This window comes from Martes martes, assembly GCF_963455335.1.
Source record: "Martes martes genome assembly, chromosome: 7".
Taxonomy (NCBI): Eukaryota; Metazoa; Chordata; class Mammalia; order Carnivora; family Mustelidae; genus Martes; species Martes martes.
Genome location: NC_137894.1, coordinates 131,311,703 through 131,339,221, shown reverse-complemented (window position 1 = coordinate 131,339,221; position 27,519 = coordinate 131,311,703). Strand labels below are relative to the sequence as shown.

Below are 27,519 nucleotides of genomic sequence, written 5' to 3'. Positions count from 1 at the left end.
TAATTATGTGGTAACCAAAGGCCAACTCCTCATGCAAAAGAGGAAAGGATTTTGTTACCCCTCTACCAAGAGCATATTTTGAGGTTGACAGCATGTAAGATTGTGATTAGTTTTCTTGGGTAGCAGATCTAGTCAGGTGCCACTATACTCAGCAATATCAGGGCACCTCGGTGGCTCAGTCGGTTAAGCCTCTGCCTTTGGCTGTGGTGATGATCCCAGGGTCCTGGGATTGAGCCCCGCATCCAGCTCCCTGCTTGGCGGGGAGTCTGCTTCTCCTTTGCCCTCTCCCTCTGCCTGCCACTCCCCCTGCTTGTGCGCTCGAGCCCGTGCTCTGTCAAATAAATAAATAATAACATCTTAAAAAAACACTCAGCGATACGCACAAGGAAGATCTGAAAGTAGAAAAAACTTTGGGAGCTAGATCGCTCTATTTACGCTATGATTAAATAACCTGGATTTAAGCGAGTTCTTTAAAGGCTGGCGCATCCCCTCTGGCCCGGGCTGCCCCAGGGACGGCGCGGAGTTGTCGCTCAAATACTGAGACAGACTGAGGGCGAGATCTCAGGGACTTGATCCTGCGTCTAGATTTTCGACGATCTTGTCTGCTGAGTACTGTAACTCATCAGGCGGTAATCTGTTTTTCTATTTACTAATTGGATTTTCCTACATATGCCATAAAATAGTGTTAGGCTTGTTTAGTGAGGTGACTGGGTTTTACTTACGTAACCAGAGAGATGCTAATGTATGATTTCTTCAGATTTTCTCAAACGCTGAGAACGACCTCTCTGCCATCCTGCTCTGGTGGGTTTTCCACGCTTCCCCTGCCCCTTTCTGTCCTAGTTCAGGGCTCTTCTCTGGAATAACCCAGCCAGCCAGGAGGTCATCACTTTGAACCCATCACTGGGCTCGAGGACTGTAAAGTGCCCGTGGAAGGGGAAGGGCTCTTCTATCCCCGCTGACCTCTGCCGTCACTCAGGTCTCTTTCCTGCCTGTGCTCTCCCGGCCTGGGCCTGCGGGAGAGGAGGGCCGGACTCCTGCTGTTCTTGTCCTGGCTCCGCTGGCCATCCAGAAGGGAATTCCGTGAGTGTTGAGGGAACCCCACAGTGCATCCGGCCTGACACCCCCCTCCCCCGTGAATGTGCTGTTGATGGCATGACCCCATCGACACTGGTCATGTAGGATCCTGTCCTCTAAGCCAGGGCTGCCCCCTTTGTGTCAGTGGGGCCCAAGGCAATGGCCCCGACACAGCCCGCCCTAGGGAGACAAAGGGACCCGGTGTCCTCCCCTCCCCCTGTCCGCGTGTAGCAGGTCACCCGTTGAGGGACTCCTTGCGGGAAGCAAGGACCGGATTCTCTCCTCCCCCTCTTGTGCCGTGTATAACTTGGTGAGGTAAGTCACAGCCTTGTTCCAAGTGATTACGCAACTTTGGTCATTAAAGATGTGACTCAGGAACGCACTCCAAGCCTGTGATAATTGTGGCATGAACTGATTCTCGTTTTTAAGTCAAATGCACTGGTACACGTTTTTGTGAGCAGGCGATCTAACTAACCCCAGGGGCCCATCCCAGTTGGAGATGGGGGGGGGGCGGGGGGGCGGGGCGCCGGGAGCCAGGGTATCCGGGCTCCCGGTCCAGGGGCCCGGCTGCTCGGAAGGCTGTCCATCTCGTCTCCCCTGGCCGCGCTCCAGCCGCCTGGCGGGGGAGGAGGAGGAGAGAAGAGGGGGGAGGCCTGGCCGCCCCAGCACAGGGCCCTTGCTCCGCCCTGGGCACTGGAGACCGAGCCTGGCCCCGTTCCCCGCCCCCCACGGGGCCCAGCCGGCCCAGCTGCTCCCGCAGACACGCCCCGACTCGCCCCCCCCCCCCGCCCCGCCGCCCGGGTGTGGGGGCCCAGGGCTTCCTTCCACGCCCCGGGGGTCGGATGCTCCTGCGGCTCCCACAGCCCCCCCGGGGCACAGAAGAGGTCTCGCTCATCCCCACGCCTCTGAGCAGGGTGAGGGGGACCAATGCGGGCAAGTGCACTCAGGCCGTGGGGGTGTGCCTCCCAGCTGGCCCCCGGGTCCCCACACTCTCTAGTGAGCCCCCGGGGGCGGGGGGTGGGGGAGGGTGCATGCGATCACCGCCCCGTCCTGGGCCCCCCTGGGAGGGAGTTGCTCAACCAGTGTTTGGTGAGTAAGTGATGTAATGGGTGGATTAGGGGTCCGCAGGAGGGGATTTCCACGCAGGATCACAAACAGGCGGGGGAGGGGTGCATGTTTTAAGTAAAAGCAAACATTTACCAATTTTGCCTTTGTTTACAAGGCTGTGCTGGGAAAGACCACTTGGCCTTATCTGCTTAGAGACCCCGTATTTATAAATAGGTGGTCAGAGTGGAATCCAAACAATTCCTCCCCCAGGCACGCTTGTGACATTGAGAAATATATGGGTTTGTCCCAGGTCAGTGTTACCACGTTGAATGCAGAAGGAATAAAGGATAGTATGGTTCTTAATACGTTTACTTAACCCTCATTTTTTAAAATTTAAATTCAATTAACCCACATACAGTACCTCACTAGTTTCAGATGTAGTATTCAATGCCTCATCAGTTTCATAGGACACCCGGCGCCCATCCCTTCACCGGTTACCTCATCGCCCCCCAGCTCCCCTCCAGCAGCCCTCAGTTTCCTTCCCAGAGTCAAGAGTCTCTCCTGGTGTCTCCCTCTCTGATTTCTTCCCATTCAGTTTTCCCTGTGGTCCTCTGCGCTCTTTCTTATATTCCATATATGATGAACCGTCATTTAACCATTTAAAGCCCCCGAGAAAACTACGTGCCCCGTATAGCCAATACCATTGGGCACTTACTAACAATGCGCCTCCCACGCTGTACTGAGCGCATCACAAGCACTGTCCCCAGGTCATCCTCATGCCACCTCCTTTCATGGTGAGAAGATGCAAGCTGGGAGACCACGAGTAGCCGCCCCACACTCACCCACAAGAAAGCAGGAGACGTTCCTGGCCCAGAGCCTCCACTACTCACCTCCAGGATGGAGGCACCTTGCAGACCTGCTTCTGTCAAACTGGGTCAGCTCTCTGGGCCTCTGTTCTCTCCTCTGTAAAATGCAGAATCTGACAATGTTCCTCACATTTTCTAACTAAAACTGGACATGGGAACACGAGACCCTGAGAGCCTAGGACCTGTCCCACAGTGGCTGTCCCAGGCAGAAATGTTTGGAGTTGGAAAAAAAAAGAATGAGAAAGAGAAAACATTTAATTTTAGGATGCCTGAATGTCTCAGTCTGTTAAGTCTCTGCCTTCAGCTCAGGTCATGATCTCAGGGTCCTAGGACTGAGTCCCGCAGCGGGCTCCCTGATCAGCGGGGAGCCTGCTTCTCCCTCTCCTCCCTGTTCATGATCTCTCTTGTTATCTTTGTTGCTATCTCTGTCTCTCTCAAATAAATAAAATCTTAAGGAAGATTTTATTTACTCACTTGAGAGAAAGAGAGCATGAGAAGAGGGAGGAGCAGAGGTAGAAGCAGGGTCCACCAAAGGGGGAGCCAGACGTGGGGCTCCATCCCAAGACTCTGGGATCATGACCTGAGCCGAAGCCAGACACCCGACCTACTGAGCCACCCACGCGTCCCCACCATCTGAACCACTTTTACATGTACGATGCAGTGGTGTTCACATTCATAACGTTGTGCAGCTCTCATCACAGATCTTCAGGACTGACTCCCCCTCCTGCCTCCCCGTGCCCCGATAACCCCCATTCCACTTCCCGTCTCTATGTATTAGACTGTCCTGGGGACCTCTGATCAGTGGAATCATGCAAAATATGTCTGTTTGTGTCTGGCTTATTTCTCTGAGCACAATGTTCTGAGGGTTCATCCATGCTGTTGTAGGTTTGTTTTATTATAAAAATAACCACAACACCATCATAAACCAATATGAAATACATTTCACCCCAACCCCCAACATAGCATACTCCCAATTTCAGAGTGGATGTTCCCCAAATTTGTGCCTTGTGTATTCTGTGTCTTTCAGTGTCCCCAAGACCACATGCCCCACTCTGAGAAACACTTCCTTCCCCACTCGGGCCACCTGTGCAGCCCCCTCACAGCTGGGATTGAGGGTCTGTGCTGAGTGGAGGCCTGTGTGTGTGTGTGTGTATGTGTGTGTGTACACACGAGCACACCACCCCCCATCTCTCTGCTGTCCTCCTTTGTTCTCAGCCCCTAGGACTGTTGATTCTTGGAAATTTTCCATTTTCGCATTTTTAAAAAATTTACATTAATCCATTTTCTTCCTTTTAAGAAGGAAGAAATAGCCATGCAGGCAAGTTAACTTTCAGACCTGTCCCAGCCAGTGAGTGGAGATGCCAGTCTCCAGTCCGAGGGTTGGACTCACAGACTCACGCCTTCTCCATCCCCACCGTCTCCCATGCTCCCACACTCATGCCCCCTCCCACGGAATTCAGCAGGCCCCTGGGCATCTGTCACTGCCATTAACATTGTGTTAATGTTGGGAACCCCATTGGTAGTTACATCATGTTTCATTTTTACGGGTTTACAATTCATCACGTGCAAGTATGAAATTCCGAGGGCTCAGAAAACTGAGCTCTCTCCTAAGTTTGTGAGTAAGTCCTGGCCTGAACTGGCATGAGGCTATGTAGAGTCTTAATTTAGCCTGTTTAGGTGAGTATTTGTATGTTTGGCAGAGCTCTAAGTAGGTGTGGTTTTGTTGTTGCTTTCAGTAGTTAGGTTTGATGAAAGAGGGCTTCCAAACCGTCCTGGAGGTCATGGTATCACATGCAGTTTAGGAACTTCTAAGAGCTGAAAAATGTTCAATCCTCCAAGAGGATTGAGCTCCAAGAGTTTCTAATAAGGAATTGGGACCTAGATATGTATGATAGGATTATAGTTATATAAAGGCTATAAAAATAAAAAGCCTAGACCTGGTTTTATGTGTTCCCGTTGCGCGGGGTCTGTCCCGGGGACCTCCCATCAGTGGTGTTATACTTGAAAATAGGGTCAGGATAACAGGTCCACAGATTACAGAATTTAGAGAAGCCCCCCCCGCCCCCCCCCCAGAGTTAGTAGAATATCTCTCTTCATTTAACTTGAGCATTGGGAAGTCCATTTCTGAATTGAGAGATGCTGGTCCTCTGACTTTCTGGGTGATGATTCTAGGCTTTCGGCGTAAGGCACAGACCCTCCTTGGTTTCCGGGCTGAGAATTATCCAAATCCACAGGCTGAAGCAGCAGAGGAGATAAGCAGCGCCCTGGGAGTGTGGCGGACAGAGACCAAGAGGAAAGGCTCTACAAGCCTTGGCAGCTGGCCTGTGGGGGTCCCCATCCAGGGCCCTCCCTGGCAGCTGGCGGGGACAGCAGCCACAGAGCAGGAGATGCTGGGCCAGGTGGGCAGGGTCTGCAACGAAGGCACGAGGACTCGCCCTGTCTCTGTCACTCTTGATCATTGATCGGGGCCCCCAGGCCACCCCCACTCAGCTACTCTGGAGCCAGGGCCCCCACCCTGAGCTGAGAGGGACCCTCTAGGCTGGCCCCAGCTTTGTGGGGGCCTGAGCCCCAAATCCTTCTCCCACTCAGGAAGCGGAGGGTGGGAGAGGGGACACTACTCATACCTGCCCCCCAATGTCTTCAGGAGCTCATGCAGTTAATTTCTGCAAAGGGTAATGTAGCCCAATCCCTACAGTGTATGTGCATGTGTGTGCATGTACGTGTGTGTGTGCGCACGCACCTGGGTAGAAGGAAAGGGATGAGCTCTCAGGGTGGAGCTGCTGGGTGGGAGGCAATCAGGACAGGTTTTTTGGAAATCCCCCTTCTTGCATCTGTGTTCCTGCTGTCCGGACTCTGATCTCCCACCCCATCTCCAGTTTCCTCACCTGGGCTCCCCCTCCCTCCTGATGCCCTGTCCCAAGATCTGGATTAAGAATGGGGCAGATAGGGTGGGTCCATGTCAGGCCTGATGGCACTGAAGGACATCCCAGGACCTGTTCTTTCTGGACAGCCCTCATGTCTGCAGGAAGGGTCAGGGGGCTCTAATTCTGTCCCAGCTTTGAGGATAAACCTCCCCTCCAAAGGCCAGCTAGCGTATCTTACGACAGCCTTGTCAGACATCCTGAGCATTGGACTTCTCACTCTGGCGGTCTTGCTTGGTGTTTCAAGGCTCTGATTTGGATATGGCAGCAAGAGAGGCAGGGGAAGAGATTAGTGTGGGCACTAGAAGCACAGCGTCAAGTTGAGGGGCAGACTGGGAAGGAGCCTTCAGCACCTCCCCTCCCACCTTCCCCCAACTTTGACTCTATCGAGGGAAATGGATATATGTGTGGGAGGGTGAGGAAAAAGTAGAGCGAGAAAAATGGAGAAATCCTCAAATGGAAAGTGTTCTTTTTTTTTTTTTAAGATTTTATTCATTTATTTGACAGACAGGGATCACAAGTAGGCAGGGAGGCAGGCAGAGAGAGAGGAGGAAGCAGGCTCCCTGCTGAGCAGAGAGCCCGATTCCAGGACGCTGGGATCATGACCTGAGCTGAAGGCAGAGGCTTTAACCCACTGAGCTACCCAGGCGCCCTGGGAAGTGTTCTTTTTCCTTTTAGATTCCTAGTGGGCTGTGGCATAGTGGAAATATTTGAATATTTGTAAGATTGTTTTCTTCTCAATTCACATGCAGTGCTCCCGTGCAACTAGAATGTGACCTCCCCGAGGGCAGCACGGTGTGGGTGTTGGAGTCATGGCTTGGGAGAGCTGGCTGCGTGCGTCTCTTCCCAGCTCTGTGGCTTGTGACTTCTCGCTGGCAGCTTGAAAACAGACGTGGAGTATTTATACCATGGAAATGGACACCTGCTTTTTCCCCTCCAGAGAGCTGGTTGGTAAATGTTTAGCAGCACCGGACAGGTCTGTCCCCCAGCTTCCAAAAGCGTAGGCCTCCAATGTTCAAGGAATGAATAAACAACCACCAGAAAGAGAAGACAGAAGACAAGCAGCACTCTCTAAATTCATTTCAACAAATGCCGTGTGGCGGGTGCTGCAGGGAGATGGCGGACGTCCGGGGGTCACCCAGCATCTGAACGAGGTTCCCATCTGGGGAACCTGCCAGTTCTTGTTTCTCAGGTGGTGGTGGTCAGGGTGCAGGCGTGCTCCTGGTGGGCTTGGCATCTACAAGCAGCATTCAGGCCTTTTTCCCGGGGTGATCTGGGTTAGTGTAACCTGCATGAAGGTGGTGGGGCAGCAGTCCAGTGTCCAGCAGGACGGTCCTAACCAGAACTGTCCCTGGGCCATGGTCTATGATGCTGGCAGGGACTTCAGCCCTTGTCTGTGCCTGATTCTCTAGCCTTCCCGTCAATTTCGTGAGCTCTCATGTCCTTACTCTAGCCGACTCTTCTGTGTAAGTGAACCACGTCTTTTTCTGGGGATTGCAACCACGATGCCTGTGTGTCAGGTCAGATTAGATGGGCAAGACATCTACCAGGGGAAACGCTGCGAAGATAAGCAGGTGGGAGCAGGAACAGAGCTGGCCTCCAGAACGTGATGCAGCCCCGATGTGTGGCAACTGGACGCTGTCACCAGCCGAGCTTCCTACACCACGCTTTCTTGAGGGACACCCTCACAGCTGTCACCAGCCTCTGGTACAGGGCTCAAGGGCGGTGGGGGGACAGATCCCTGACTTTGCAAAGTCCACAGCTGAGACGAGAGAGACAAAGGTATTACCGCAGCAGTTCCAGAGAGCAGACCCCGCACAACGGGAGCTCAGGGGCAGGCGGAAGGGAGGGTTTCCTAGAAGTGATGCATGGGGCCCTGGAGCTCTTGGGGTTTTACTTTCTCCTTTCCCTCTCGTTTTCCATCCCAACCCAGCCTTACAAAAAGATCTGGCTCCTTGTTTCTAGGTGGGGTCCCCTGATCTGCCATCTGCAGAGATAATCTGGGTACACTGGATCCAGACTGCCCGCAGAGCGCATGGGGCAGAAGGAACTCACTTCTGTGGGTGCTTAGTAAGGGCTGTAGAGAAGCCACTGACTTCCCTCCACACTCTCGGTGTGAGGCTCCAGTGAGCAAACTGATGCTTGAGGTGACATGACCTTCCCAGGTATGTCTGCCCCCTGCCCCCGGGCTACTCAGCCCCCCAGGTGGAAGGGAGTATCTGGTGCCCGTGGGAGGGGAATTTAGAATGAAAGGGAAGGTCTCCCACTTTTTCCTGGAATCTTCTTTCCACATCACCATTTTTTAAAATATGTACACTGATCACGCCCACCAGTTTTTGTGTTTTTTTTTTAAAGATTTATTTATTTGACAGACATAGAGCAAGAGAGAGAGAGAGAGAGAGAGAGATCACAAGTAGGCAGAGAGAGAGGGGAAGCAGGCTCCCTGCTGAGCAGAGCCCGATGAGGGTTATGCGGCTTCGATCCCAGGACCCTGAGATCATGACCTGAGCCGAAGGCAGAGGCTTAACCCACTGAGCCACCCAGGTGCCCCTTTGCCCACCAGTTTTTGATGAACCATTATGTGCTGGGCCCTGAACTCACCATGTCCCTCTCGGGGAGCGGAATTGAGGCTTGGAGACGGGGACTACTTCCCAAGCCAGTAACCGTTGGGGCCTTGCTGGTGGGTCCAAGCACTGTGTGTGGGCTCTGCCTCCCCACACTCAGGGTCTCCTTTGCAGCCAGGGTGGGGAGAAGCAATCACGGGCTTGGGTGTCTGAGAAGGGATCACTGAGGAAAATCACGAAGAGGCCAGGAAGGAAGGTGGTGTCTAGCTACTCAGGCCCAGAGCTGGAGAAGCGGCTTCCTCCTCCTTTATGGGGACCTTTGACCAAGCTCAGAAAATTCCTGGCTGATGGGGGCAGGGAGTGGGGCTTCTTGAATGGAAGAAACTGTTTTCCTCTTCTAGACAGGCTTTGGGTAATTCCACTCCTTTTCTCCGCCAAGCTTATCTTTGCCTAAGAATTCACACCAGTCCCCAGGGGCCCCCTGCTTACACAGCTGCTCCCGCTTCTCTCTTCATTGATGGGTAAGAAATGGGACAGATTTAAAATGTTTATGGTTTAATAAGCGTTTGAATAACAGTGACAGCCTAGAGAAATGACTTACAGGAGCTGGGGGGGTCTGAACAAGGGTTGGGCCTCTCACTTGTGACTTATCTCTGTCCCCAGTGGAGGCCTTGGGGGAAGAAAGGACCAGGGGCCGGGGTAAGCAAAGGCCGGAAGGTTTAAGAGGGTAAGGGAAAGGGACCCGCCTTGTGAACTTCCCACCTCCCATGTGGCCCAGGGCCAACGCTATTTTCAATTTCAAAAAAAAATTGAAAAGTGATTCTCAATTTCAAAAAAGGGGTGGCAGGCAAGAAATGCCTTTGTTGAGAAAAAGGACAACTAGGAAAGGAAATTAAATTTATCACATTTCTTGAGCCCCTCCCTTGATCTTCCCTAGCGCCCTGGGCACAGGTGTTGGGGAAGCAAGATTTATCTTCCGCTGACAGCTGAGTGGAGAGACCCGGATTCCCGCAGGGCATGGCACCATGATAAACCACTGCAGACAGGGACAGAGACTGAGGGAGCCGGCTGGGCACCAGCTTCGCCTGCCCTGGTGCGGGGAAGGCTTCTAGAAGAGCTGACGTTTGGCCAGGGTCTTGAGGGGTGAGTAAGAGTCTGCAAGGGAGAACGGGCTTCCAGAGTGCGTCCTCCGCAGTGGGGAAAGCGGGCTAGGAGGGCAGGGTGCAGCAGCGCATGCGTGGAGAAACTCAGCGGTGCCTGAAATCCGGGCTCACCCTGGAGATACCGCAGGTCTGGCCCCAAACCGCCACAATAAAGTGAATATCGCAATAAAGTGACTCAAATTTTTGGTTCCCCGCTGCATATAAAACTTATGTTTACACTATACTGTAGTCTATTAAGTGTGCAGTAGCATGACTAAAAAACCAATTGGCGGGGGGAAGGGGGTAAACTGTATACCCAGGATGGGGCTCAAACTCACAATCTCTGAGATCAAGAGTCACATGCTGTACCCACTGAGCCAGCCACGTGCCCCTAAAAAACCAGTTTTTCGAATTAGAAAAATACTTTATTGCTGAAAAATGCTAACCCTTATCTGAGCTTTCAGGACATCATAATCACTGATCACCATGAAAAATTTTGAAATATTGCAAGAATTACCAATATACGACACAGAGACACGAATCGAACGAATGCTGTCAGAAGAATGGATGCCCCCAGACTTGCTCCAAGCGGGGTCGCCACAAACCTTCAGTGTGTAAAAAAAAAAAAAAAAAAAATGCTATTTATCTGCAAAGCGGAATAAAGCAAATGGCAAAAAAAGCCCCCAAGTCCCAAAACAAACAACCCCAGGAAAGCAGAATAGAGTGAGGTCCGCCTTGTATGGAATCCAAGGGTGGAGGAGGAGCAGACGGCGGGACGCGGAGGTGTGTTGTGGGGAAGACGGGCGTGGAGGGGGATGATCCAGAGGTGGGTGGTTGAGGCACAGAGGAAACGGGCCCGGGTGGGCGACTGCTGCCCGCCCAAGAGCGGAAACACAGAGTGGAGGGCAAGCCAAGCCCTGGCACCGACCCAAGGGGATGCGGCACCGGTCCCTGTGGGGGCCCCTCCGCTGGGACTGGGGATGCGTGTCTGCAGGGCCGGGCGGGGGGAGATGGGGCGGGGAGGCGGCCAGCCGGCGGCAGGGAAAGTCCAACCTCCGCAGGCGTTCCTCGCCGTCGGGCCAACCTCCCATTCCCGGGGCGGCACCGACGGAGCGGCATTGCGGGCCCTGCGCGCCCGGAGACAGGTAGGAGAGCGGAGGGACAGGGACCCGGCGGCAGGGGCGGCTCGGCCCGGGCTGCTGCAGGAACGCGCCCCGCCCGGCCCGCGGGCAGAGCCGCGTAGGAGGAAGGGGCGGGGGGACCCCCCAGAAGACCCCGCCTCCGGCTGTCGGCCAGGTCAACGCTCCGCACCGCGCGCCCTCGGGCGGGGCTGGGAGGTCACCGGCCGGCAGGAGAGGCGGGGAGCCCCGGGGGCTCGTGCTGGGCAGCCGGGCGCGACCCGGGGCCCCGCGCCCACGCCGCCCGCCCCCTCGGGCGTCGCTTCCGCGGGACGCCGTTCCCGCGCCGCCCAGGCACAGGGCTCGCAGGCCGAGCGCGCCCCTCCCCGAGGTGCCCCCAGGGCCAGCACGTGCCCGGTCGCCCCGGCGCCTCGCGTGGGAAGCGCACCTTCCGCCTTCGGGGGCTGCACCGGCCGCGTTCCCGGGCGGGGGGCGGGTGGGCCGGTCCCCGAGCTAGGAGTGCGGGCCGCGCGCGCCTCCTCGCGACCGGAGCCCGGGAGATTCCTGAGTAGGGGGCGGCCGGGGAAGGGCGTCGCGCGGGCCTCGGGCGTCCGGGTGTCCGCGGGGGGCGGTGGGGGGCTGCGCAGGGACCCCGGGCGCGGGTCCTGGGCTGACCTCCCCGCGAGGAGGCGCAGACCCGATCGGCCGCGGAGCCCTGGTCAGGCCGCGCCGCGTTCCTCGGGGACACAACGTGAGAGGAGCCCACCCTGCGGGCCGGGGGAGGGGGGCGCAGCGGGCCGGGTCCTCAGGGAGCCGTGGGAGCCCCCGGGAGTAGAACGATGCCCGAGCCGCAGGGCTGGCCCTCGTGTCGCACGGGGTCTTTTTTCTGCTTTTCTCCCAAGCGAATTGACATAACCTTCTGGCTTTCGCTGTGGGGATTGCAGCTGTGGGTCTTGGGATTGCAGCTGTAGGTCTCGATCGGTGCAGTTGCAGCCGTGGTGGTAGAACTGGGCAGCAACGACAAGCCTTCTCTTCTGTCTTAAGTCTCTCCCTTGGCTCTGCTCACCTCCCTCCCTAAAGGCGGTCTCCTCTAGAGAAGCATCTCTTGTCGTTCATCTTGTCCTAGAACAAGACTCGCAGAGCCACGCGGGCCTCCCCTCCCGCACGCTGCTCTTACAGGAGCGGCGGGCGCAGGCGGCACCCCTGTCAACCACCCCCACCCCGGCCCCCCGCTAGCCCCAGGAACCTCTGATTTATTTGACTGTGAAAGTAATGGCTAAATGAATCACTGTTTGTGCTAAATTAACGAAGCATGTACGTCGCTAAATGTGCCAGATTAAATTTTGCTGAACTTGGCTTAGGTATGCTGCTTTGTCCTTGTAAAATGAAGTCATTTTATACTTGAATAATGAATAACATTGGTAGAATTACAGATTTTAAAATTGTAACATACAAGTCAGTACTTGTTTAATGTTTTGTACTGAAGGAACATATTACTTATGTCATTCTCCAATAGTGACATGTACACACATGTAGATACACACATACTGTGCAGACAGAACCCAGCACACTCACGCCACACTGCACACATACGTTGTGCACACACACATGCTACACACACTTCCTTTCACCCGTGTCCTCCAGAGTCACCCACAGCTTGCACACTCAGACACCAAACTGCACGCACACACGTTACAGAACCGTCTTGTGGAGTTTTTCTTGTGCAGAGAAATGCTGGCTTGGGCTTAAGGTAGGATACAGTTGACGTTTTTAAAGCTTTTGAGTTTGAAAGGCATCTTGGGAGAGTTTCTTTTAAAAAATATATAATCTTCGGCTCGGGTCATGATCCTGGGGTCCTGGGATGGAGCCTCAAGTAGGGCTCCCTGCTTAGCGGGTCATCTGCTCCCTCTCCCTGCCGCTCCCCCTGCTTGTGCTCAGTCAAAAAAATTTTTTAAAAAAGATCTTATTTATTTGACAGCGAGAGAGAGAGAGAGAGAGAGAGCGAGCGAGCAGAGGGAGTGGGAGAGGGAAAGCAGGCTTCCCGCTGAGCAGGGAGCCCAATATGGAGCTTGATCCCAGAACCCTGGGATCATCACTTGAGCCAAAGGCAGACAGGCAGACGCTTAATGACTGAGCCACCCAGGTGTCCCTAAATAAAATCTTCTAAAAAATAACAAATTTTAAAAAATTGTGTTTAAAAACAACAGGTATAATGGCTTTTTAAAAAGGGAATCTCTTGCTAAATTAAAACCGGTGAGACTGATTGCTTTGATTCTGAACCTGTCCTTCAACAAGTGTTTTTAATGGCCCTCTTTCTTTCCCCTTTGAAATCCTGAAAGAAGGTACTCTTGAACATTTAGAAGCCGGTAGTAGACGGGCCTCTTCTCCCGCACCTGAGTGCCACGGCCTCTCGTCCTCTGTGGCTCTGCAGTCACCTGTGGGCAACGGGGAGGAAGGGACGCGCCCCTGCCCGCGAACCCGCGGACCGGGCCCTGCTCCGCCCCCCTCCAATCCCGCCCTCTCCCGCAGGCAGAGATGCGGCTGCTCCTGCTCGTGCCCCTGCTGCTGGCCCCAGCGCCCAGGTCCTCGGTGAGTGCGGCCCTGCTCACAGCTCTGCCTGGGCCCCCAGCTGGAGTGCAAGGCAGGGGGAGGAGGGGGGTATGGGTGGTGGGGCACAGGCTCTCAGCTGGGAGGACGCCCTGGGGTTTAGGACGCCACAGCTTGGAGCCCCCTCTCCCAGTCGCGACCTCCTGCAGGAAGCTGGGGAAAAGTCTTGGGACCCCCAGCTCTTTCAAAAAGGGGTGCAACCTGAAGCTGTCTGACCAAGGGGCCCAGAGCAGCCCTCCCGGCTGCAGGGCGCAGCACCGGCAACTTCCCCCCACCGTCCCCCTTCAGAAGGTGCTGGGTGCACCCTAATGCCGGGGCTCCCCACTCCCAGTGTTGTCTTCCAAGGTGGAAGGAAGGGGAGGGGGCAGTGCTGGCTCCAGCCAAGGTGCAAGGCTAGATGGCTCATCCCATCATCTGCGTGGGACCAAACTGGGCTGCCCTCAGCTTGACTCTGTGCTTGTGGGTCCCCCTCATCCCACTAGGGATTTAGCTCTAGAGAGAGCAGGGAAGGCCTAGAGAACTTTCTGAGATGATAAAAAATGTTCTGAAACTGTGCTGTCCTTATAGACACTTGGTTCCATGGCCACTGAGCCCAGGAATCGTGGCTATTGCAACTGAAGAATTAAGTGGTTTGATTTTAATGAACCTAAATAGCCACATGGGGTTGGGGGTTGTAATACCGACCCGCCGGTTACTCTGCAGGTGAAATGAATCAAGGGGTACAAAATGCCCTGAGTCCTCTTAGGGGCTTTCTGCCTTAGAAACACCTGAGTGACCCCCCTCCCACCTCTTCCTGCCCACAGCACGTGAGCTGGGGGCGGGGGATGCTGAGCTCTCCTCCCGCAGCTCAGCGGCCTCCTGTCACTGGCTCTGGCTGGGGTGGGGGCAGAGCCGCCCCGGGGTCCCTTCTGGGTGCGGACAGTGGTGAGGGAGGCATAAAGAGCAGATGCAAACCCAGGCTGGTCAGCGGTGGCTTCCTCGGCCTCCACTCCCACCCTCTCCCACCCCTGCGCAGGGCAGCCCTGGGAACAGCACAGCAAGAAAGAGGGTCCCTGAGTTGCCTTGTGGTGCGGTGCGGCGGGGGGTGGGGGGGGGGCTTGTTCGGGGAGCAGCAGGGCCAGGTGAGGACCAGGACCGGCCAGCGGGAGCGAGCGTGGCCTGGAGGGGCTCATTCTGGCCCCACACCGGCAGCTCATGGTTGGGGTAATTATGGGGAAACAAAACATGCCTGATGCGAAATGTGGAAATGTGCTTTCTTTCCTCAGAGAGCCCGTGTGGAGGGAATCTGGCCGGCTGGCTCGCTCCCTCCCTCCTGCCCGCTGGTACCGCCCCCCCCCCCCCAGCAAGTGGCTAGCTGTCTCACGGGTGCTGGGTGCAGGAGGCCAGGGCAGTTTGTAAGGCTCTCCGCTCCTTGTGCTGAGTGTTTGGGGTGCCTGGTGTTTGCTCTGGAAGAGAGAATCCAGGCTCCCAAGGGGAGATAGGGGGATGTTTTTAGGTAGGGGCCCTCTGGTGGGCCCAAGGGGGTCCTCTGAGTACCGACTCATACCTCCGAGGGTGTCTTTTCCTCCAGGCTCCCAAGGTGAGGCGGCAGAGTGACACCTGGGGACCCTGGGGTCCCTGGAGCTCCTGCAGCCGGACCTGCGGAGTGGGCATCAGCGTCAGGGAGCGCCCCTGCTTCTCCCAGAGGTAGGGGGGCTGGGCGGGGCCAGCCTGTAGGGGGGGCAGGCTGCTCAGGGGTCAGCTGGGTCCTGCCACGGCACTGGCAGAACCCACGGAGCCGCGGGTTTGCGGTGGGAGCAGCGTGGCTGGAGTATTGAAATCGAATACACTCTGATTCTGACAATCAGCCTCGTTTCAGGGGAGCTAGAGCTGTGCCTGCTGCCCCCAGCCCCGAGTCCCTAGCTCCCAGTGCTACATCTGGCATGTGGCAGGTGCAGTAAATTCTTGGCAAACCAACGAACGATCTTCAATTCCTAACGCGCGGAGTTACTCTACCTTCGGCCTCTTTGTTGAGTATAGACGTCTCCCACTTCAAGGGAAGTTTTAAGCCCCTACTATGTGCCCTGCGCTCTGACACGTGCTAGCGAAGGCTGGGGCACAAGCAAGGTGGGGGTGACCTTTGTCAGTGGGTTGAACTCGGTCTTCCTGATTACCTCGTGGGAGGAGGATGAGCCTCGAACTCTTACTCCAGGCGTCATGTGCTCCCTAAACGGCAGAATGACCTTGGAGGGGGGGTGGGTATATATTACATCTTACTTTCTCTCCAAAGGCCAAAGTTGGATCTTCTCTGGAAATTTGCTTTAAGAGGCAAGGTAGCCCCGAGTTAGAGGACCTCCGGGATACGCTTCTGAGTCTAGCTTTAGTCTGGTATAGACACAGGGCTCACCGCATCTGCCCGGGGGGATCTGTGTGTGCAGGTCCCCCTCCCCTGCCCCTCAGCGACCTGCAGGAGAGCCTGGGGGCGGGTGTTGGTTCACGGGGTTCAGGTCTTCCTGGTGTTCTCTTCTTCAGGAGAGATGGGGGCTCCAGCTGCGTGGGCCCTGCCCGGAGCCACCGCTCTTGCCACACCGAGGTAAAGCCTGCAGGTGTGGAGACCCCAGCTTCTGGGACCCCTCCCTTCCTCCCCTCCCAGTTCCCCGGGCATCCTCCCGCAGGTGCACAGTCTGGGCTGCGGGAAGCCCCTTGCTCCCCTCCCGCCCAAAATGACCGCCTCCTCTCCAGCAGCCTGAAGCCCCAGCAGGGGAGCACTCAGGAGGCCTGGGGGCCCACACACCCCCCCACCCCGTCCTGAGCTGCTGGGGTGAGGGGGGAAGGGTTGGTGGCAGGAGTCAGACCACCCCAGGTGCAGTGGGGTGGGCGGACCCCTGTGAAGGCCCCACACATCCCTCCCTTCCCCACTGCAACCCCCTCCCCCGCAGAGCTGCCCGGAGGGCGCCAGGGACTTCCGGGCGGAGCAGTGCTCCCAGTTCGACAGCCAGGACTTCCAGGGAAGGTGGTACAAGTGGCTGCCGTACTACGGAGGTGAGTGGCGGTCCCAGCGCCCGCACCCCCGCTGCCGCACCCAACTGCTCCGGATCTCTTCTGTACGCTGACTTTCCACTGCGCGGTTACTCACAGGACCCCCCAGCCAGTGCTCATCGCAACACAACGGGGTCGGGGGCCGGTGTCATTTTGAGTCTCTCCATCCTTCTATACATTTTCAAACAAGGCCACCAGGCCGCGTCTGTGCCACTTGGAGCCCTGCTCTCTCTGGCCTGCTCCGGAGGTGTTCCTCATGCTGCAGAGGCCATGGGGAGGAGGGGTGCTGGTCGCGGCAGGCCAGGTGGGGGCCAACTGAAGGTCAGGGCTGCAGGGGGCTTGGTACGGCAAGAGCCCATTTACTCAGGATCCCTGGGGCCCACGGGCTTGCTCTGAATGGCTTTGACGAGGGTGGTTAATTTTTAGAGCATCATAGTTAAAAAAAAAAACCCGTGTATGTGACTAAAGCACTTCAGATGTGTCAGAAGATTCCTTGGGCTCCTCCTTCTGAGTACGACTGGTCACTGCTCATTGCCAATGACTCCTGGAGAGTGTGGCATCTGGCTGCATGACCATTTATATTCTGTGTGTGCTGCTGGATGGGGAGTGGGGTCTTGGCTGGAGGGGTGGCCCCAGGGGAGTCTGCGGCATTCATTGCCCCTCTTGGATAATTTGAATGTATCCTTATTAAAAAAAAAATATTTGTGTATTTGACAGATCACAAGTAGGCAGAGAGGCAGGCAGAGAGAGAGGGGGAAGCAGGCTCCCTGCTGAGCAGAGAGCCTGAAGCAGGGCTCGACCCCAGGACCCTGACTGAGATCATGACCTGAGCTGAAAGCAGAGGCTTAACCCACTGAGCCACCCAGGCACTGCCATCCATGTGTTTTGTTTTGTTTTGTTTTGTTTTTAAAGATTTTACTTATTTATTTGACACAGAGAAAGAAATCACAAGGAGGCAGAGAGGCAGGGAGAGACAAGGGGAAGCAGGCTCCCTGCTGAGCAGAGAGCCTGATGCAGGGCTCCATCCCAGTACCCTGAGATCATGACCTGAGCCGAGGGCAGAGGCTTAACCCACTGAGCCACCCAGGTGCCCCCCCATCCATATTTTATAAAAGATTTATTTATTTGAGAGGGAGCGACCATGCAAGCAGAGGGAGGGAGAGAGGGGGAGAGAGAGAGAATCCCAAGCAGATGCTATGCCCCGCATGGAACCCTACTCGGGGCTTGATCCCACAACCTGAGATCATGACCTGAGCTGAAATCGAGTCAGATGCTCAACCGACTACACCCCCCAGGTGCCCTAAATACACCCATGTAGAAAAACCAGAACACAGAGGAAAGGATCATGGAGGGATGCCTTCTCTGTGGTGCAGGTGACTGCATTCCTAGTAGGACTTTTGGCTGTTTAAACAATGTGTATATAATATTTAGATGGCTCTAAAAATGAAAACTCCTAAGTGACCTTGACCCCACGCCTCTCCCAGGATTTGGCCTAGCATTCCATCTAGCCCTTTTCACATTACTGTCTGTCTATATACACGTACATATTTGTAATTATTACGTAGCCCCATTCTGCATGGTGTGGGAGAAGCGTCTCCCCACGTAACTGTGTGGTCCAATACGTTACAGCACAGCTCACATGCCTGCTGGTCTATGAGTAACTGACTTAGAGGAGCAGATTGTTAACACATGGGCTGATTATAAGGCTGCGACAGACCTCTCCAAGGGGCTAGCTTTTTCCCTATCCTGGGATTTTTCTTCCACTAGATCCCCAGGGAGGCTGCGGTTTTGTGAACGTTGTTTTCAGCGGGGGTGGGGTGGAGTGGGATTCTCTCCCACCGGGAGAGCCCATGCAAGGGCTTTCTCTCCGCGCCCCCCCCCACCCCATGTGTGTGCTTCTGGCCCCGCCCACCCTTCACTGTGCCCAGGAGAGGACTTGCTGCTTGCTTGGGATCTCAGCTTGCCCCTCTGTCTGCCTCAGCCCCGAACAAGTGTGAGCTGAACTGCATTCCCAAGGGGGAGAACTTCTACTTCAAGCACAGGGAGGCTGTCGTGGATGGGACACCCTGTGAGCCTGGCACACGGGACGTCTGTGTGGATGGCAGCTGCCGGGTGCGTGGTGCTCCTGCCCCCCCCCTCCCCTGCGGGCTGGCCTGGGGCGTATTGTGGGATGTCTCCCTGCCCTGCACCAGCGAGGCTCTCCAGGAGCTTAATATCTTCTCACGGGCAGCTTTGAGGTGTCTTTGCATCACAGATGCCCTGTGACCTTCTCCCCTTTGTCCTTTGCGACCAGGCACCCCAACAGGAGCACCCCTCTGGGTGGCAAGTTATAGAAACCCCATGAAAACTGACAAAGGGAAAGAAAGCCCTCCAGAGCTGGGCTGGCTGGCTGCAGGGGCTGGAAAGGTCTCCTCACCTCTGGGCTTTTCTCTCCTCTGGGTCCGCACAGAGGCATGAAGATGGCCATCAGCAGCTCCCAGCTCTGGCTGGAAAGGGCACCCACTTCTCAGGGGTCCCAGCGACCCAGAGTTGCCCCGGATTTGTCTGGGCTGGAGGGATTCCTGTGAACCACTTGCTTGGAGCATGGTGTGGAGCCCACTGACGTACCCCACACTCACTGTTGGGGAGTCTGTCCAACCTGGGGGGGGAGGACCCCAAATGAAAATGTATTGTTGCCAGAAAAGGGGAGACGGGTGCTGAGCTGGGGGAAGGGGTAAACTGTCAGCCACAGGCCAGATCACTCGGCCTTAGTGGGCGATGAATAGCTACTGCCCCCCCCATCAGAGCTGTGATCTGGGTTCAAATCCTCGTCTGTCCATGACCTCTGGGGTCTTTCTTCTCCTCCTCATCTCTGCCTGGTAGGTCGTGGGCTGTGACTACAACCTCGACTCCTCAAAGGAGGAGGACAAGTGTCTGCAGTGTGGGGGTGACGGCAGGACCTGCTACCCCATCACAGGCACCTTTGATGCCAATGACCTCAGCAGAGGTGGGGGTTGTCGGGGGCGGGGACCCACAGGCAGTTGAGGCGAGAGTCTGTCACCTGTCCCTTCCTTGCCTGACTTCCGCCATCTGAGTCACCCTGGTGGCCCTGCGGGCGTCTGATCTGGCCCTCAGGTCATGCCTCAGGGTGGAGGTCCAAGCCTTTCCCTGGAGCCTGTGGGCTTGGGCTAGTAAGGACCTCTGCCTCCTCACCCAGTGTAAGCTCACACTGCCAACGGCTAGGTCCCCCTCCTCACCCCTTCTCCCTGGCCCCCAGCTGTCCCCTCCCCCTTCCCTGTCAGACCTGCCACTGTCCCTGACCCTGGCTGTGCTGCCAGGGGCGTGGATGGTCCCAGAGTGTCTCTGCCCCTGCAGGCTACAACCAGATCCTCATCATTCCCGCGGGGGCCACCAGCATCCGCGTGGAGGAGGTGGCGGCCAGCAGGAATTTCCTGGGTGAGTGCGGGCTGGGGTGAGTCTGGGCGGTGGCCGAGCAGTGGGTCCCACTGCGGCAGCTGACCTGGGGCTCACGCGTGCGCAGCGGTGAAGAGCGTGCGGGGAGAATACTTCCTCAACGGGCACTGGACCATCGGGGACACCTGGGCCCTGCCTGCGGCCAGCACCATCCTGCACTACGAGCGTGGGGCCGAGGGGGACCTGGCCCCCGAGCGGCTCCTCGCTCGTGGCCCCACCTCCGAGCCCCTGGTCATCGAGGTGAGGGGCTGGCGGGCAGCAGGGGCACTCGGGAGGCCAGGCCGAGGGGGGCGGGTCCCCGGGGGGCGAGTTCCCCGGGGGGGCCAGCCTCAGCGAGGACCCTCCCGCACAGCTCCTCAGCCAGGAACCCAACCCCGGTGTGCGCTATGAGTACCACCTGCCCCTGGGCGGCTCCCGGTCCGGCTTCCGCTGGAGCCACGGCTCATGGAGTGACTGCAGTGCCGAGTGCGGGGGAGGTGAGCCATCTGCATGTCCTGGGAGCCACGTGGGGGAACCCAGGGCTCAGGGAATCAACGAAGGGTCCCCCCCTACCAACCCTCCAAGCTCAGAGAACCAGAGAAGGCTTCCCGGAGGTGGTGGCATCTGGGAGGACACTGTATTCCTTGGGCAGCAGAGGCCCAGCCCTGAGTGGATGACCAGGGGTTAGAGCGGGGCACCAGCACCTGCACATAACACCTTTCAAGCCTCAGTTTCCTCCTCTGTAAATTGGGGATGATGATGGCATTTATCCCAGGAGGTCATCTGAGGCTTGATCAAGATGACGCTTGGAATGCATGCAGGACAGTGCCCAGCCCAGAGATTGCTTTTGGTGACTGTTGACTGATCCCCTGCCCTTGATGGCCGGGCCTCTGCAGGTCACCAGTCCCGCCCGGTGTTCTGCACCACTGACAACGAGGTCTACGCTGACCACATGTGCCAGCATCAGCTGCGGCCGGCTGACCGCCGCCCCTGCAGCACTCACCCCTGCCCACAGACCAAGCGGTGAGGCCCTTGCCAGCGCCCCCACGGTGGGGCCCAAGCACTTGGGTGGGAAGGCACTGGGGTCTCTAGGCTACTCTAGGTGTTGAGCAAACATGTGGGTGTCCAGGGCTCCCTACAGCTGGGGCAGAGTGGGGAGGAGGCGGCTGTCACTGCGGGAAGCAGCAGAGGGGCCCATGAGCGTGAGATCCGGGGCTATTCTGTCCACACATGTGTGCCCACACAGGGCCCAGAGCATCCAGGCTGGTGGTGGGCGAGTGGGGGAAGGTACTGGAGGCCCTGTCCGAGCCGGCAGGGGACTTGGCTCGACAGATGCCAGGAAGTGGGCCAGGGACTGGGCCAGGGGGGCCTGTGGGCATCAGCAATGCCTTTGTTCATGCACGAAGGACCTCTTACCTGCACCGGCCCAGAGCGTGGCACCTTGCTGGGGCCCAGCGTGCACGCAGGAACAGGTAATCTGCAGGTCGCAGGTTCCCTGCTGGGCTGGTGCAGTCCTTCCGCCCTCATGGCCTCGGTGGCAGCTGGCCTTGCAGGATGGTGGTGGGCTTGGCTTTGCACGGTGCCGCTGGGGCTGTCCTTTCCTCCCGTGCCCCAGGGCCACTCCCCGCTGGGTGAGCATGGCCCCTCTGGGAGATGCTCCCAACAAGAGCAGACACAGAGTCAATGGAGTCTGGCTGGAGATGACAGGTCCCTGGTGAGGAGGACAGGGGATACAGGGATACGGGAGGACAGGAAAGCTAAGAGGGGGGCAGCCAGGCTCTGTGTTGTAGGGACCAGTGCTCGGTGGCGAGAGATGGCAGGCAGAGTGGACGCTTGGCTTTTTATGCAGAACTTTCTATCCCCGCACCTGTGCAGGCCCAGATGTTAGCATGGGGCAGGCTGGGGGATCCCCAGTGCACTCCTGTGTGTGACAGCTGGTGCTCCCTCGGGCCTGGACTCCAGCCCCTGCTGCTGGGCCAGCCTTACCGGATTCCTGCTCCCCACCAGCTGGAAGACGGGGCCCTGGTCGCCCTGCTCGGCCTCCTGTGGCGGTGGCTCCCAGTCCCGCTCTGTCTACTGCGTCTCATCTGACGGGGCAGGCAGCCAGGAGGCCACCGGGGAGGCGGAGTGTGCAGGCCAGCCTGGGAAGCCCCCTGCCACCCGGGCTTGCAACCTGCAGCGCTGTGCAGCCTGGAGAGCGGAGCCCTGGGGAGAGGTGAGACCTCTGCCCGGCGGGGTGGGGACCTAATCGGGCACTGGGTCTGTGGGCTGGGGCCGCAGCAGAGCTGGGCAGGGAGGCTTGGCCTCCGCTAGGGAGATAGATCCTGGGAGGTAAAGTGACCGGCTAGGTGGTCTTGGAAGCTGTTGCCAGGGCTGGGACTAGGAGCAGGTGTTTGGACTCTCCTTCCTTCTCCAGGATCCTGGGCAGGGTGGGATAGACTTTGTCTTGCCACGAAGAAGCAGCCGGGCACCTTGCTGCGGGGGGGTGGGGTGGAGGTGGTGGTGGTGGTGAGGGAGGAGCTGGCACTGACTGGGGCTGCTGGTCTCTGCTTCCAGCACCTACATATGTTCAAGTCTCAAACAGGGGAATGTGGAAAATGTCCCTAAGCTTGGTGACAGCAGGCGTGGTGTAGGCTATGTGACCTCAGAAGAGGGGTTCAGCTTCTCTGAGCCCGGGAGCTGGACGTGGGCCGGGGGTGGGTGGGGGGGCCCGGCTGTCTGACCTGGCATGGCCCCTCTGGGCGGGGGAAGACAAGCAAGCTCCCGCCGACAGCCCGGTCCTTGTAGTGCTCTGTCAGCTGTGGCACCGGGGTCCGGAGGCGGAGCGTCACCTGCCGCAGTGATGAGGGGTCTCTGCTCCACGCCGCAGCATGCCCCGCGGAGGACCGCCCCCCCGTCACGGAGCCTTGTGTGCATGAAGACTGTCCCCCCATCCATGACCAGGCCTGGCGTGTGGGCGCCTGGGGTCTGGTGAGTGCTTGCCTCTTCCCCCGCCTCCTCCCTGCCACCCAGTCCTGGTCCCTTGGGTCTCTGACAGGTGGCTGGACACGTGACCTTCCCTGGGTCTGGCCTGTCTCCCCAGGCATCTTCCCCCTCCCTCTCTTCCTTGGGGGGACCCTCAACCCCGGGGTCTCGCTCCTTTTCTGAGCCTGTCCTTTCTTCCCACACCCACCCCGTGGGCCCCAGTGTTCCAAGAGCTGCAGCACGGGGACCCGGAGACGCCAGGTCATCTGTGCCCTCGGGCCTCCCGGCCACTGTGGGAGCCTGCAGCTGTCCAAGCCCAGGGAGGCCGAGCCCTGTAACACACAGCCCTGCCATCTGCATCCAGGTAAGAGCAGGGGCGCCGGCCAGTCTCCCCATGCCACGGCCATCGTGCCTGGCTTGTCTGGCCTCCTAGCTAGCGGCTCCTGGAGGGCCAGGTCCTTGACTTCCTCCTTGCTGTCGATACCCCCCTGGCCCCCCAGAACTTAGCACGAGCGGGGTATTCAGTAAACGTTCACCGAATGACTGAGCGAGTGAGTACGCACCGCTCCTGTCCTTGTCTTCCCCTTGTCCTCACCCCCATCCCCACTGGCAAGAAGGCGCCCCAGGCCCGAGGAGCTGCAGGGGGAAGGGCCCAAAGGCCAGTACTTGCTTGGTGTGAGGTTTTGATATTGAGGAAAAACATGGGATGGGGCTCAGCTGGGGGGGCGAGTGGGGATGGTGGCCTCCCGCTACCACAGGGAGGTGTGTCTGACCCGGATGTGCTCCTGCTGGGGGCCCCCTTGAGCCAAGCTGGTGAAGCTCCAAGGGAAGCACAGGGCGTGGTGGCTAAGAACCAGGGGCCTTGGACTTGACAGCGAACCTAAGTTTAAATCTCTACTCCATTGCTGACCAGCGGTGTGGCCCCGCGGCAAGCGCCTCTCCTCCCTGATTGTTGGTTTGCCCATCCGTACAATGGGGTTAATAGTGCTTTTCAGGCCAGACTGAATTGTAAAATAAACTTAGTGGCTATTTTTAATAAAATAGTCTAGGTTTATTGTGGAAAATTTTGAGAAATTAGGAAAGCAGCATAGAGACAAGTGAAATGGCCCCGATCCCTGCTTTAGGGGGATCATTCGTTAGCGTGCTGCTGGGGCATGTGAGCGGGGTTTCATATGTGCTTTTTCCCCTTAAAGCCACTTGGTGTGTGAACATTCTCTAGCCCCATGATTTCTCTACAGAAGTCCATGATGGACAGGAAGTTAGAATTTAGGTGGTTTCTAGGGTTCCGGGGTGGCTCAGCCAGTGAGGCATCTGAGTCTTGATCTCAACTCGGGTCTTGGTTTCAGGGTCCTGAGTTCAAGCCCAGAGTTGGGCTCTGTGCTGAGTGTGGAGACTACTTTTAAAAAGAAAGAAAGAAAGGGGCGCCTGGGTGGCTCAGTGGGTTAAAGCCTCTGCCTTCGGCTCAGGTCATGATCCCAGGGTCCTGGGATCGAGCCCCGCATCGGGCTCTCTGCTCAGCAGGGAGCCTGCTTCCTCCTCTCTCTCTGCCTGCCTCTCTGTGATCTCCATCTGTCAAATAAATAAATAAAATTAAAAAAAAAAAAAAAGAAAGAAAGAAAGAAAAAAGAAAAGAAAAGAATTACATTTAAGGGGCCGCCTGGCTGGTTCAGTCAGAAGAGCGTGCAACTCTTCATCTTGGGGTGGTGAGTTTGAGCCCCACGTCAGGTGTAGAGATTGTTTTTTAAATTTAAATAATGTTTGATTTAACCTTAAATATTTTTAACATGTAATCAGTATAAAAATTATAAAATAGGCTATTTTATATTCTTTTTTCACAAGATTAAAAAAAAATCTGAATCGAATATATTCAGAGCATCAGCGGCATACTTGATCTATATTTAGATTTTATAGGATGTGCTTTTGGAAAAGTAGATTCACACACCCAAGTTGTTCCCAACCTACTGAAGCATCTTCTAGTAATTGAATCGTCAGTTTTTAAGTTTAAAATTAAATTAATTCTAGTGAGAATAAATGTAAAACGTGGTTTCTCCATCACTCTGGTCACATCTCAAGTACTCAGTTGCTCTGACTGAGGCCAGCAGAGACCCCCAAACCCGCCCTCAGCCAGGATGTGGGGGTGGTGGCCGGAGTTCTGTCCAGGGGCTGGTGCTCTTAGGGCTGGAGACCTCAGGCTGGGCTGCAGATCAAATTGTCTGATAGGCCCAGGGAGCCACTGAAAGCTTTGGAGTTCAACAGTGACAGGGTGAAAAAGGTCTTGAGGAGGACAGACAGGCCTGAGCACCAGACTGAAGGGGAGGCAGTTGGAGCGGGAGCCTGCTGGGGAGCAGGGCTGCAGAAATCCAAGGGCCCCCCAAAAGCCATGAAAACGAAGGGCCAGGCACTCGCCCAGCAGACCCTGGTGCCCAGAGGGTACGTGGGAAGCGGAGCAGGATTCGAAGCCCGAGAAGGTGGAAAGGAAGATTTCCACGAGGGGAAGCTAAGGAGCATATTCCCAGGCTGCTGGGGACTGGGATTGCAGCACGGAGGTGGGCCGTGCGGGCAGGACATGGCGGAACAGGGGAGGGAGTGGGCCTCCGCCTTGTCCCAAGGTTCAGCCTGGGCCGGAGAGGCAGTGAAATGAAAACAGATTTTACCGTTTATCTACTAGACTTTTCCAACCCTAAAGTATTTTTAAAATATTCCCTGGGGACTGGTAAGATGTAGTCCGGAGGGGGATGGAATTTTTAAATTTATTTGAGAGAGCACATGAGAAAGCATCAGTGGGGGGGAGGGGGGTGCAGAGGGAGACGGAGAAGCAGACTCCCCGCTGAGCAGGGAGCCCGATGCGGGACTCGATCCCAGGACCCCGAGATCATGACTTGAGCTGAAGGCAGACGCTTCACCCACTGAGCCACCCAGGCGCCCCTTCACTTCTTTTATATAGCTTTCCTCCATTATGTAGTAGTGTGCTCACTGTGGAAAATTTGAAATGCGTTAACAAATAGAAGGAAGGGACGCCCCTGCCACCCGCTGCCTCCCCCGTCCCCCCCCCCCCCCGTTTGGAACTGTGAGCATTTTGGGGCATGGCCTGTTAATACATCATTATAAAAATTCCTGTCGTCTGTATTTAGTCTTTTGCATTTTTTTCTCCATTTTATGATGAAAAATCCTTTTAGTAACTTTGAAGTGGTTAAATATCATAGACCATAAAATTCACCTATTCTAATGGTAACTCATGATTTTTAGTAAGCTTACCAAGTTGGACAATAAGATGGCGAAAAAATTTTTTTTTCACATTTCTGAGCAGCCCCTAATCTGATTCCCCAAACTGAGAAGACAGGCCTGTTTGTTTGTGCTAACTGCACTGGGATTAAACAGTGTCACATTAATTGCAGATTACAATATAGTGATTCAGCGATTCTATACTCAGGGCTCATCATGACAAGCAGATCTTAATCCCCTTCAGCCATCCTCCCACCCAGCGCCCCTCTGGTAACCACCAGTGTGTTCTCTATAGCTGAGAGTCTGTGAGAGTCTGGTTGTTGTTTCTCTTTTTTCTCTGTTGGGTTTGTTTCTTTTCTTTCTTTCTTTTTTAAAAAGATTTTATTTATTTATTTGACAGAGAGAGATCACAAGTAGGCAGAGAGGCAGGCAGAGAGAGAGGGAGAAGCAGGCTCCCTGCCGAGCAGAGAGCCCGACGCGGGTCTTGATCCCAGGACCCTGAGACCATGACCTGAGCCCCGGGTTTGTTTCTTATATCCCACATATGAGTGAACTCATTCAGTGTTTGTCTTTGACTCAGTTGGCTTGGTATGAAACCCTCTAGATCTGTCTGTGTTGCAAATGGCAAGATTTCATTCTTTTTCATGGCTGAGTAATATTCCTCTGTGGGGTGTGGGTGTGTGTGTGTGTGTGTGTTTACACACACCACTTTGTCTTTATCCATTCATCTATAGATAGACACTTAGGCTGCTTCCATATCTTGCCTATTGTACATAAAGCTGCTATGGACATAGAGGTGCACATATTTTCTTGAATTAGTGTTCTTGTATTCTTTGGGTAAACAGTAGTGGAATCATGGTGTTATGTGGTAATTCTACTTTTAATATTTTGAGGCGGGATGGTGAAAAATCTTGAACATACAGAACAGTTGAAGAACTGCGTAGTAAGCAACCACGTATCCACACCTAAATTCTACAATGACTGTTTTGTTATATGTGTTTTTTTTTTTTAGGTCAGTAGTTTTTAAAAGTTTTTATTTATTTATTTATTTGACAGACAGAGATCACAAGTAGGCAGAGAGGCAGGTAGAGAGAGAGAGAGGAGGAAGCAGGCTCCCTGCTGAGCAGAGTGCCCGATGCGGGGCTCCATCCCAGGACCCTGGGACCATGACCTGAGCCGAAGGCAGAGGCTTTAACCCACTGAGCCACCCAGGTGCCCCTTTATTTTATTTTTTAAAAGATTTTTAAGTAATCTCTACACCCAGCATGGGGCTCAAACTCATGACTCCAAGATCAAGAGTCACATGCTTTCCTGACTGAGCCAGCCAGGCACTCCACTTCGCCCATTTCTTTAACTGGATGGCTTGTCTTTTCATCAATTCAATCTATACATATCATCTCTTGTTTTATGTAGTTGGGATCAAACATAGATACAAATTTTATATTTGGCTTTTCTTTTTGCTGAATTTTCTTTAAGCTTTTTTAAGTAACTAAAGACTCTTGAAACTTGGGAAGGGTTTTTTAGGGAATCACAGGTCTGCTCGT

At 55.7% G+C, this 27,519-nt stretch overlaps 1 protein-coding gene across 1 annotated transcript in view; it reads left to right on the top strand.

The window, feature by feature from the left end:
* Nucleotides 1–13,258: 13,258 nt before the first annotated feature.
* The window catches only part of PAPLN (papilin, proteoglycan like sulfated glycoprotein), a 28,875-nt gene continuing 14,614 nt past the window's right edge, over nucleotides 13,259–27,519 (top strand). The window contains exons 1-14 of the mRNA XM_080809645.1: nucleotides 13,259–13,321; nucleotides 14,910–15,025; nucleotides 15,851–15,911; nucleotides 16,258–16,360; nucleotides 18,339–18,469; nucleotides 19,220–19,343; nucleotides 19,712–19,792; nucleotides 19,878–20,050; nucleotides 20,163–20,286; nucleotides 20,686–20,812; nucleotides 21,196–21,261; nucleotides 21,797–22,004; nucleotides 22,577–22,759; nucleotides 22,976–23,117. Of these exons, the coding sequence (XP_080665771.1) occupies nucleotides 13,268–13,321; nucleotides 14,910–15,025; nucleotides 15,851–15,911; nucleotides 16,258–16,360; nucleotides 18,339–18,469; nucleotides 19,220–19,343; nucleotides 19,712–19,792; nucleotides 19,878–20,050; nucleotides 20,163–20,286; nucleotides 20,686–20,812; nucleotides 21,196–21,261; nucleotides 21,797–22,004; nucleotides 22,577–22,759; nucleotides 22,976–23,117 (1,693 nt within the window). The 5' untranslated portion in view covers nucleotides 13,259–13,267. The remainder of the gene's footprint in view (nucleotides 13,322–14,909; nucleotides 15,026–15,850; nucleotides 15,912–16,257; nucleotides 16,361–18,338; nucleotides 18,470–19,219; nucleotides 19,344–19,711; nucleotides 19,793–19,877; nucleotides 20,051–20,162; nucleotides 20,287–20,685; nucleotides 20,813–21,195; nucleotides 21,262–21,796; nucleotides 22,005–22,576; nucleotides 22,760–22,975; nucleotides 23,118–27,519) is intronic.